Genomic DNA, 11,904 nt, shown 5'->3' with positions numbered 1-11,904 from the left:
AAACAACGCTCAACTAATACATATTAGGAGAAAAAAAATTGAATATACACATAACCTTTAGTATAATGTACAAAGTAATTACCTCGAGACTTGAATCTATAATCTCAATATTATTATAATTGAATCAATGGTCATCCTTAGTTGTTTGTTTTTTTGGGTGAATTACACCAGTGGTCCCTATAATTTGGAATTTGTGTCACTTTGATCCATGACTTTTCAATTGTGACACATTTGACCATGAATTTTGAATCTTATTATAAATAAGGACAATTGAAGATACTATTAGATTTTTCAAGGGCAAATTCGTCAACTTGATAAAATATAAATTAATTTGACAAAAAATAAATGTCAAAAAATTATTTTTGAATTTTTTAAAATTAATTCTACCTACTAAAGACAAAATTATATAAAATTGATAAATTTTTTAGACATTTATTTTATTTTTTTTACCAAATTAATTTTTATTATACATTTGGATGATGATTATGTAAAATTAATTTTTAAAAATTAATCATGTAATTTTTATTAATTTTTATCAATTTTACGTAATTTTATCTTTGGTGGATAGAAATAATTTTTAAAAATTTTAAAATATTTTTTGACATTTATTTTTATCAAATTAGTTTATATTTTATCAAATTGACGATTTTGCCCTTGAAATTAAGTAATGGTATGTTCAATTATCTTTATTTGAAACAAAATTAAAAATTCAATATCAAATATGTCACAATTGAAGAATCAGAGACTAAAGTGACACGAGTCCCAAACTATTGCGGCGATTATTGTAATCCACCGTTTTTTTTTTTTTTTTGGTTCCCCAAATGTTATCGGCCCTGCCCGACCCGTATATAGTATAGACCCAAGCGTAACCCGAAATTTGTTCAGAATACCACATCACATGTGAACTGAGTCGACCTTGTCCAAGCTGAGGCCTTTCACTCCGAACTGTTCAAATCTCTTTACAAAATCGAAGGTACTTCTCTCAATCCCATCTTTCTTACCTTTCAATCTCTCGTTTTCTCACATCTTTGTAATCCATGGCAATACCATCAATTTCTCGTTTTCTCACATCTTCAATTCGCCCCAAACCCCCCAATTTTTCACTCACAACAACCCTTGCATTCACAACCTCTTCCTCATCAGACAATTACTGGACCCATTTGCAGAAAAATGGTTCAAACGTAGAAAAAACCCTAAACAAAGTTAAGGCCAAACTGGACACTACATGTGTCAATGAGGTTATATCTAAGTGTGCCCTTAATCAACCTCTTTTGGGTCTTAGGTTCTTTATTTGGGCTGGTCTTCAACCTAGCTATAGACATAGTTCATATATGTATAGCAAAGCTTGTCAATTGTTTGATATTAATCGAAACCCTCGAATGGTTACTGATGTTCTTGAGACTTATCGGGTTGAGGGGTGTTTGGTTAGTGTTAAGACATTCAAGATTGTTTTGAATTTGTGTAGAAAGGCTAATCTTGCTGATGAGGGTTTGTGGGTTTTGAGGAAGATGAAGGAATTTAATTGTCGCGCGGATACAACGGCTTATAATGTCGTTATCGGGCTGTTTTGTGATAAGGGAGATATGGATGTCGCTGCAGAGTTCATGAGTGAGATGGGTTTGATTAATTTGTATCCTGATATGATTACTTATATTGCAATGATTAAAGGGTTTTGTAATGCCAGTAGGCTGGAGGATGCTTGTGCACTTTTTAAAGTTATGAGGGGTCACGGCTGTTTGCCCAATGCAGTGGCATATTCTGCCCTTCTTGATGGGGTTTGTAGGTTTGGGAGTTTGGAAAAGGCATTGGAGTTGTTGCTAGAGATGGAGAAAGAGGGTGGGGATTGTAGTCCAAACGTTATATCATATACTTCTGTTATTCAAGCATTTTGTGAGAAAAGTCGGACAATGGAAGCATTGCAAATTTTGGATAGAATAGAGGCTAACGGTTGTTCTCCAAATAGGGTGACAATCAGTACTTTGATGAAGGGGCTTTGCACTGAAGGACATGTAGAGGAGGCTTATAAGCTGATTGACAAAGTTGTTGCAGGAGGTAGTGTTCCAGAGGGTGAGTGCTATAGTTCTCTTGTGGTGTCTTTGCTAAGAATTAAAAAACTTGAAGAGGCAGAGAAGCTTTTCAGGAGGATGCTAGCTAGTGCATTGAAGCCTGATGGTTTGGCTTCTAGCATTATGATAAAGGGTCTTTGTTTGGAGGGACGGGTGTTGGATGGGTTTCACTTGTACAATGAAATTGAGAAGATGGATTGCTTGTCTTCCATCGATTTGGATATTTATTCTATTCTTTTGGCTGGTCTTTGTAAAGAAAGTCATTTGGTGGAAGCTGCAGAACTTGCTAGATTAATGGTTGAGAAAAAAATCCAACTGAAAGCTCCTTATGTGGACAATATAGTTGAACATCTGAAGATTTCTGGCGAAAAGGAACTTTTTCCCCATCTCACTAGTATATAGAAGTGATTTTGTGCAAAGATTGAATTCAATCTATTTCAGAAGTTCTGCTTTTTAAACATGTGAATGAGATTAGATCAAATGATTTAATAGTGAGAAAACAAGCTTGAGCCGCATTGGCAGTTGAAACATTTCTAACACAGAGGAAACAGGCTTGAGGCTGACTGCTGTCAAATTGCACTTGCTTTTCTCCACAAAGTGCCTTGGTTTCTGTTGTTTCATAGCATGGTTGAACTTCCTTTGGGCTTAATCAATCCAAAAGGCCAAGTTAACTGATTGTTTCTAATTAAGTTTAGTGATGAGGGTGTGTTGTGGGTTACTTATGGTTACTGCGTTGTGGTTGGTAAGTGGTAGACACAACAAAGATCACGTTATTGGAAATTGTGTTTTTCTGTGATAAACCAGCTTGTCACAGCCCATCTGAAAAATCCTTTCCTTTGAAGACTTTATAATGTCAGTGTGGGCATCAAACTAAATTCGAAAGCATTTCTGCAGCCTATTATGCATCATGGATGGTAATTGACTTAATATCACTTCTTTGAGCTCTTGTTGGTTTTGTACATAACTGCCAAAGAAGTTCCTTACTTCAATGGCTGTTTCTACTCTTTATTCAATAAGATCATTGTTCAGCTTTCAGAGAAGCCTTTAATGAGGAACAGTAATTTCCCATCCGAGTGCTTTCAAAAATAAAATGAAAATGAAAAAGAACAAGAGGGAGAGGGCGAGGAAAAAAATCTATGGATCCCACCTTTTCTTTTTTCTTTTTTGTTGTTGTTTTTTTTTTTTTTTTTTTTTGGGTTATGGGGGGGTGGGGTGGGTAATGGAGTTGAAAGTGGACTGATAATGTTTGTAGGGCAGAAAGCTCAAAGGCCTAAAAGCAAAGGCAAGATTTTGCTCACCTTGTTTCTTCTTATGCTATGGGCATAACTCAATGTATTTCCCCGTTTTGTTGTATATTACCAGAGTTTTCAAATATTTGAGGTTTATTTAACTCCATATATAAACTGCTGAAGTTTCCATACATATAAATTTGCCAAGTCTCAAGCCTTTGTGATTTTTTCGAATTAGTTTATTTGTTTCTGAGTCCACAAAGATTGTAAAAATTACCACAATAAGAAAATTTTTAAAAAATTACTGTAGGCAAAATTGTCATAAAGTGAAACCAGCCATTGGTAATTACCTGATATCTTCTTGAAGGTTTGACTGGTGTGGAGCACCATTTTTTTTGGAGATGATCACCTATTTAAGCATATTCCATGTAATGTTGGGTTATGAAGGAGTCAATTTCGCCAACATGTTCTCCAATCCAGACATCAAATTTTGTTTTGAGTTTAATCAATTTCTCTTTCAATACTTCGCATATATTACATTTTATATAGGTGAATCATGACAATGTGACAAACTTCTATACTCTGATAAGCATCAGCAACCACCTTGTTTGAAGTGCTGCATTGCAGCATGTGATGGTTAGAACCTCTATCAGATGGACTCTAATTGAAAATGGTGAGGCTCTCTCTCTTTGTAATCATGGTGTTTGAATGGAGTTGGAATTTGCTTCTGTGTTTGCTAGTGATATTGCTATTGACTTTGTGTTACCCTTTTTTCTTTTCTTTTCCTTTCTTTAAAGAAAAGCATGATATATTGTTTTATGCACGGGTATTCACTTGTTATTCTGTTGGAAGCAATAGGATTTTGGTAATCTGGCATCATCAGAGTTTATGAAAGCAATTTCAATGGGGGGAAGAGTGGAATGCTGGTTTGATAAAGGGATGCAGAGTTGGAGAAGATAGAGCCGTGCATCCATTATTGGCGATTGAAGACCTCTCACCAAGACTTGGACATTGTCAAATTAAAGTTCCAAATGACTTCCTTTGATTGCCAAGAAATTGTGGTGTCAGTTGACATCAACAACAGGCGCCACCATCCAATTCCTCAAACATTTTACGTGTAATTTTGCTTTTCTTTTATTTTTCTTGACGATCTGATATTAGTCCAGTTGTGAACAACATTCAATAATCTTTTTCTAGGTGATGAATAAATTTCAGGTTTTTCATTTTCTTATTACTGGTATTGTGAATACAATTGCATATGCTTTGTTAAGTTTTGCTTATCTGAAATAGTAGTTGACTAGCTATCTTTATGCCTTTCCGTTCCTTTCAATTGCATTTCTTATGACCATGTCTTGTTTCTGGTAACCTCCTATGATCATCACAATGATAATATGTGAGTTTTTTAAAATGAACTTGTTTGGTAGGAAAGAAAGTGAAAAGAAGAGAAGGGAAAGAGGAAAAAGAAAATGATATCTTCCCTCGTTTGGTTGAATTGGGAAATATAGAGAAAGGAAAGGTAAGCATTGGTTAACACAGTTATCTATACCATGCCTCATCAACTAATACTAATATTTTTATATTAGCAAAATTCTTATTAAATTTTTATTTTAAATGTAATAGGTCCACAGCTTAGTTACATAACTTTGTATGCATTTTTTTTCTATCATGATAATCATGTATATGTCGTAAGTACATAAATAGGGCCGGCCTGTGTTATTAGGGGCAAGGTGAATTTTTTAAACTGGGCCGCTCATATATGATTATTTGAAACAAATAAATGTTTGATAAGACAAAAAAGATAAAAATTTAGTTCTATTACTTTACAATTTAATAAAATTTAGATAATAAAAAAAATATAAAATAGATGAACTTCAATTAGTTTAATTGAATCTGTATTTTTTAGCTTACCAATGCTATAAAAGCTAAAATTAATTGGGGATAAGAAATGAGAATGTTAAGGTGGACCATTTTTCGACATGAATTCAAATATGACACGACTTAATAATATGAATTATTAGTTATATATTTTAATGTTCACTAAGGAATCTTATGACATTTTGTTTTAAAATTTTTTTATTTAACTCTAACTAGTTGAATAAAAAAGTTTATAAAATAATAATTTAAGGCTAATATCTTCTTCTTTTTTTCATTTAAGATATTTATTTTTGAGACATTTACACACAAGTCCTAATTTATGAACTTATATTCTATTAAGTCTTAATTAAGATTTTTTAGACCTTCAAGTTCCATTAAAATTTTAATAATCGGAATTACCCTTCAAACAATGATAGTTCATCATTTATGATTATGTATAATGGAACATGATAATTTGACATTTATTTTGATTTTCAAAACTTTAAAATATCAACTTTCAAATTGAAAAAATAAAAAAAAAATTATGTGCAAAACTGAAAATTTTATGACCATAAAGGAATATGATGATGGAACATTGATGTGCAAAACTACAAAAATAAATAAATAACTTTAAAAATGAAAAATTGCTTGGTTCCATTTTTCAAAAAACACTTTTTAAAAAATTCTACTTTTTTATTTTCCGTGTTTTTTTTGTTTTTACTGAATTTTTTTAATATTTTAAGCAATTTTTTTACTTTTTAGACACACCTAACATAAATACACCTAAAAAGTAAAAAAATTGTAAAAAAAATCTTTTAAAAATTCACTAAATACCAAAAATATAAAAAAATACAAGAATTCAGTAAATTTTTTTTTTGTATTTTTTATGTATTTATTAATTTTATAAAATATTTTTTCACAAATTTTTTGCTTTTTAGATACATCTAAATAAGGTGCATCTAAAAAAGTAAAAAAAAAAATGTTTAAAATTTTAAAAATAGTCACTAAAAACAAAAGAACACGAAAATCAAAAAACTCAGTTTTCAAAAAACTTAATTCAAAAAATTCAAACCAAACACACTAGATAATGTTCTCAGTTTTAAAACTGGAAAAAACTGATAATATTCTCGATTTTATTGGATAATTGAATCAAATTAATAAGTAGAAGGGCAAAAACATTTAATCTCATACTCTGTTTTTTTTACCAGTTAGTGAAACAATTATCTAGAATATTACTATGCAAAATTGATAATGTTCTTAGTTTTAAAAATTAGAAGAAAAAAAAAACTGATAATCTTCTTGAGGTTACTAAATAGGACTTATTGGTTCAAAAAATCTTAGATATGACCTCAGTTACTATAACATTTGTAAATAGGACTTTTAGGTAATTAACTCTTTATTTTTTGTTACCATTTCAGAGTCAATCTAGTAAAAAAACATATAGTAAAAAGGTATAATTTTTTTAATTAGAAAAATGCAATTGAGTTAAATTCAAATATTTTTATGAATAATTTTATTTACTATAAATAATTTGACAAAATTTAACTTGTGGGGAAAATTTTGATCTTGCCATACACTTACTAAGTTATTTTAAATTAAAAGTGAAAATTTTCACATTAAATATCAATCAAATATGAATCGAAATAATACCATACAATAACATAAAAATAAATAAATTAAATTAATATTAAAATAATTATAAAATAACACGACATAATATACATCCCTAATTAAAAATATTAAATTTTGTTTAAATTTAGAGATCCAAGATGACCGCCTTGGTTGTCATCTCAGGACCGGCCTGATTATACGGCCAAGTTTGAGAAGACTAAATAAGTGCACTTTGACTTTTTATGAAATATGGGTTGGGTTTGGATTGGGTTTAAAGTGATGTGTTAGAGAGGTAATGTGACTTAAATAAGATGATGTGATTTAAATAGGATAGTGACTTTTTGACTTTTTAGATTTTTTAGGAGTTGCCAAACTTAACCTAAATTTAGTTTTATAAATATATTGGAGTGGTGAATTTTTTATTTTATTTTTAATTAATAAAGAAGTGCAAAATCGATAACTATGAATGAACGTAACACTAACCTTGCATCCATTTCACAAGTGTGATTCATAATTTAAAAAAAAAATAAAAATAATAACATTGTTTCTTATATTATTTTCTTTTCATATAAAACAATTTTTGAAAATAAAAATCATAAGCTAAAAAAATTTGAAAAATTATCCTAAAAAAAGTTTTGACAAACAACTGTTATCCTTCTGTCTCTAATCGGATATATCCTCTATAAACTCGCATAACACTATGTTGAGGGGAGAGAGACGCGAATATCGTGTCATCTCATGTTCAGATCGTGTCATATTAAGTTCTTGTGTTGAAAACATAAACACGACCTGTTTTTTATAAATATATTGAAGTAGTGAATTTTTTATTTTGTTTTTAATTAATGAAGAAGTGCAAAACCGATAACTATGAATGAATGTAACACTATCCTTGCATCCATTTCACAAGTGTGATTCATAATTTAAAAAAAAATAAAAATAATAACATGGGTAGTGTTTGATAGAACTTTCTAAATATGATTTGAGAAAATGAGTTGTATTTTGAATTTGTGAATTTTGAAATTATGATTTGAGTGTGAAAAATTTATTTGGTGAAAGAGTTTTGAAAGGAGTTTGAATTGAGTGGAAAATTTTTGATGTGACATGATATTTGATACAAAAACTTACAACTCATAACTAAACACACAACTCAAAATTTTATTAAAACTCATAAAAAATTTTAAAAAATTCAAAAAATATTTTTTGTTGAATATATAAAAATTAACATGTGTCAATTGCAAGCAAAAAATATATATATATATATATATATCTGTTTCACAATTCATGGTGATGGAAATATCAGCTTGAAACAATTCATTCTGAGATTGGAAATATTTATCAGTGAAACAATTGAAACAATTCATGCTGATAAATAAACAAGCGAAACAATTCATGGTGATAAATAAACAAGTGAAACAATTCATCAGCTTGAAACAATTCATTTGGAGATTGGAAATATTTATCAGTGAAACAATTGAAACTGTGGGGATATATTTTTTGAGTACCAACACATGGCCAAGGTGACGCCAACGTGTCAGCCGAGGTGCTACGTGTCCTGATCATGACGCCTAGGTGATCTTGGCTAGGCCCAGGTTATCTCCAAAGATATCAGAATCCGGGATAAGCGGATAAGGGACAAGAGTCCTAGAATGAGGAAGGACTTCAGCCTGGATAAGGATAAAGCCCTTAAGGAGTTTATCTTTATCTATTGAAGAGTCCAGGATAAGCACTGAGCTAAAGTCCATTGAAGCAAGGCTTCTATTGGGACTAGGATTGAGTTAACTATAAAAGAGAGGCACTCCCATGGGTCTAAGGTATGCTTTTTATATTCTGAATAGTGAGTTAAGCACTTTTGCTATATTTGAGAGATAACTGACTTGATCGTCGGAGTGCCCCCGGGTGAACGAACCACCGCCGGAATCTCTTCTTTTTGTGACAGGTCGTTCGGGCTTAATCTATTCTGCAAGTGTTCTCCAACTGAGTGCTTGATTGACAGTGTGGTCGGAAATTGACACACACAATTTGGCGCCGTCTGTGGGAAAGAAAGGAGAATAGATGGCCAGCGACGGACAGAATGATAAGGTTGGGGATGAAACGCCTACTGGGAACGGTAAAAACGTTGATCCTAATATGGAGGAAGATGGTTGCAACGAGGAGACTCAGAACCAGAATCACAGAAAGAAAGACGTCAGCCAGGATGACGACGTGCCAAAGAAACCAGATCGAAGTGGGTACTACAACGAGGACAACCTCCAGGTATGGAAGGATAGATGTCTGCAGAGGGATGAAGAAGTGAAAGAGATGGCGAATAAATTGGCAGACCTACAATCGGTCGCCAATTTTATGATGCAAAACAACGTCATGTAGCCATCGTTCCCGCTGCAGGACACACCGATTCCAGCGGCCAATGCCCAGAAGGGAGGGTAGAAAACAATCCCTATAGCCCCCCAGCACACCAGGAGTGAAAGACCCTCTCACCGGCCTTCAAGGGAGGTCGGACGAGGAGAGTCGATGAGGAAAGAGTCTCGAAGGACACATCACACCAAGGAGGCGGACCCCAAAGAACATCGGCATGTTCAAAGGCAGGCGCTATGCTTTGACACAACTAATGGAGAAAGGTCGAAGAGGGTTCACAACGAAGCCGAAAGTAGTGCACCAAAAAGGTTGAAATTAGGAGATAGCCGAGCTCCTAGGCAGACAAAGGAGGACTTGAGAGATTACCTCAAGAGGAAGCAATAAGATGCCGAGGTAACCTCCCCTGTAAAGCCGAAAACACCATTCTTGGCGGAGTTGGACAAATTTGAGGCCCCAAAAAGATTCAGTATGCCGAGGTTACAGATATACGACGAAAAGTCGGACCCCAACTTTTACGTTGGATTATACCTAAACTTGATGGCACTATACACTGGGAACGAGCCGTTGCTTTGCAAGGTGTTCCCCTCATCCTTCGGGGAGATTGCATTAGATTGGTTTCACAAATTTCCAAAGGGAAGTGTGAAGACCTGGGAAGGCCTGACCGAGATGTTTGTGGCCAAGTTCGTGACAAACAAATTGCAGCCATTAAGAGTAGATGCTTTGATGGCTCTTAGAATCAGCAAGGATGAAGGCCTTAGGACCTACGCAAAAAGGTACTATGAGGTGTTCAACTGAATACCCGAGTGCAACCAAGAGGTAACGGTCGTATCTTTCAAGAACGACCTAAAAGATGACTGTCCACTACGAAAGTCTTTGGCAAAGACATTGCCAAAAAGCATGGAAGAGCTCATGGCCAGAATTGAGAAGTATGCCAGAGCCGAGGAAGACACATCAAGAACTAAGGAGACAAAGCAAGAGAAAGGAAACGGCTCACCGAAGCGAGGCCGAGGTAACAACGGATCCAACAAGCAAGAGATAGGACTGAGGGCAGCACAGGCAGTCACAACTGTGTTCCGAATCCCAATTTACAAAGTCTTGGATAAAATCCGATCCCAGCCCTATTTTAGAGCGCCAGCTAGGGTGTCAGGAGAATTCATGGGAAGAAGCCTTGGTAAACATTGTGCTTACCATAATGAGGATGGGCACCTGACTCAAGGTTGTAGAGCCTTGAAGACACACCTAGAAGACCTGGTGAGGCAAGGCCACTTGAGGGACCTTATAGATGAGGCCAGGACAAGGGAAGAGTAGGCAAGATTGCCTCAAACACCAGCAGCTCCACCCCCCCAGCACAACAACCGCACGCAGGAGGACATCGGGTAATTAATGTAATTTACTCGAAGGTTAACGAAAACGAAATACGGGGAGAGACCCAGAAGGTAAAGCATTTGCAGCACGTGTACTAGGTCGGGGAGAAACGACATCGGGCCGAGGAGTGCCAGGGACCAGTAGTGCTAGGGACCAGTAGTGTCCTTTACTGAAGCCGACCTTGAGATGGTACAACATCCACACAATGATGCCTTGCTAGTATCCCTCCAGGTTGGGGAGTGCCAAGTGAAGCACATCCTGATTGACCAAGGCAGCTCCTATGACATCATGTATGTCAAATGTTACAAGGAGCTTGCCTTTCACCAAGACGATATGGAGCAATCCAATGGCCCAATGGTCAGGTTCAATGGAACGCCGACATGGCCACTAGGAGCAGCAAGCTTGGAGGTGCAGGTTGGCACCGGGAAGATAAAGACATAGTTCACCATAATCGACACACTCTCCTCTTACCATGCTATCTTGGAAAGGCCATGGTTTTATGCAATGAGGGTTGTTCCCTCAACATTGCATCAACTATTGTGGTTCCCAATACAGCATGGGATGGAGAAGGTCAGAGGAGATCAACTGCAGGCAAAGAACTGCTCATGGCAGCAATGAAATCCACCTGCAGCATACAAGAACCAGAGAGGGCAGAGATCGAAGACGAGGACGTGGAGGTCCTAGAGGACGTCGGCAAGGAGCCAGCTGAGAAGAGTGAAGAAGCACTGAAGAAAATCCTCATTCAGCAGGGGGATGAAGAACGCTTCTTTCTTCTCGGCTCGGGCTTAGCCGAATAAGAGAAAAAAGAGTTTGAGGCTTTCTTGAGAGCAAACATTGATGTGTTTGCCTGGACGCCTTACGAAATGCCTGGTATTGACCCCAAGGTCACTTGTCACCAACTGAACGTAGACAGGTCGGCCAAACCTGTAATCCAACGAGCAAGAAGACCGACATTGATGCACGTTGAAGCAATGGAAGAGGAAGTAAACAGGCTACTAGAAGCCAAAGCCATTCGAGAGGTAGATTACCCGACTTGGCTATCAAATACGGTGGTGGTAAAGAAAAAGAATGGTAAATTGAGGGCCTGCGTGGACTTTACCAGCCTAAACAAGGCCTGTTCCAAAGACAGTTTTCCTTTACCCAAGATCGACCAACTGGTGGATGCCACTTCAGGGCATGGAATGATGAGCTTCCTGGACGCCTATAGGGGATACCATCAGATAGCCATGTACCCCCCAGATGAGGAGAAGATTGCGTTTATTACCCCAAAAGGGCTGTATTGCTACAGAGTGATGCCTTTTGGGTTGAAAAACGCATGAGCAACTTACCAGAGATTGGTAACCAAGATGTTTAGATACCTGATTAGCTGAACAGTGGAAGTTTACATCGATGATATGGTCGTGAAGACCAAGGAATCTGAAGGTCAT

At 35.5% G+C, this 11,904-nt stretch overlaps 1 protein-coding gene across 3 annotated transcripts; it reads left to right on the top strand.

Annotated features, from left to right (window-relative positions):
- Nucleotides 1–879: 879 nt before the first annotated feature.
- Nucleotides 880–4,526, top strand: LOC114313729 (Tetratricopeptide repeat (TPR)-like superfamily protein). 3 transcript variants are annotated; one of them, XM_028260140.2, is made up of 3 exons: nt 880–2,980; nt 3,845–3,968; nt 4,154–4,526. In XM_028260140.2, the coding sequence occupies exon 1, from the start codon at nt 1,038–1,040 to the stop codon at nt 2,466–2,468; it is 1,431 nt and encodes a 476-aa protein (XP_028115941.2). In that variant the 5' UTR covers nt 880–1,037; the 3' UTR covers nt 2,469–2,980; nt 3,845–3,968; nt 4,154–4,526. The 3 variants fall into 3 exon arrangements, with proteins under 3 accessions (XP_028115941.2, XP_082758412.1, XP_028115940.2); XM_082902286.1 differs by having other exon boundaries at nt 886–2,980; nt 4,148–4,526; XM_028260139.2 differs by having other exon boundaries at nt 886–3,968.
- Nucleotides 4,527–11,904: the final 7,378 nt, after the last annotated feature.

The sequence above is a fragment of the Camellia sinensis genome, chromosome 13 (assembly GCF_055761805.1).
Source record: "Camellia sinensis isolate YWXY chromosome 13, ASM5576180v1, whole genome shotgun sequence".
NCBI lineage: Eukaryota > Viridiplantae > Streptophyta > Magnoliopsida > Ericales > Theaceae > Camellia > Camellia sinensis.
The sequence above is the reverse complement of the archived record's forward strand: the minus strand, read 5'-3'. Positions and strand labels throughout refer to the sequence as shown.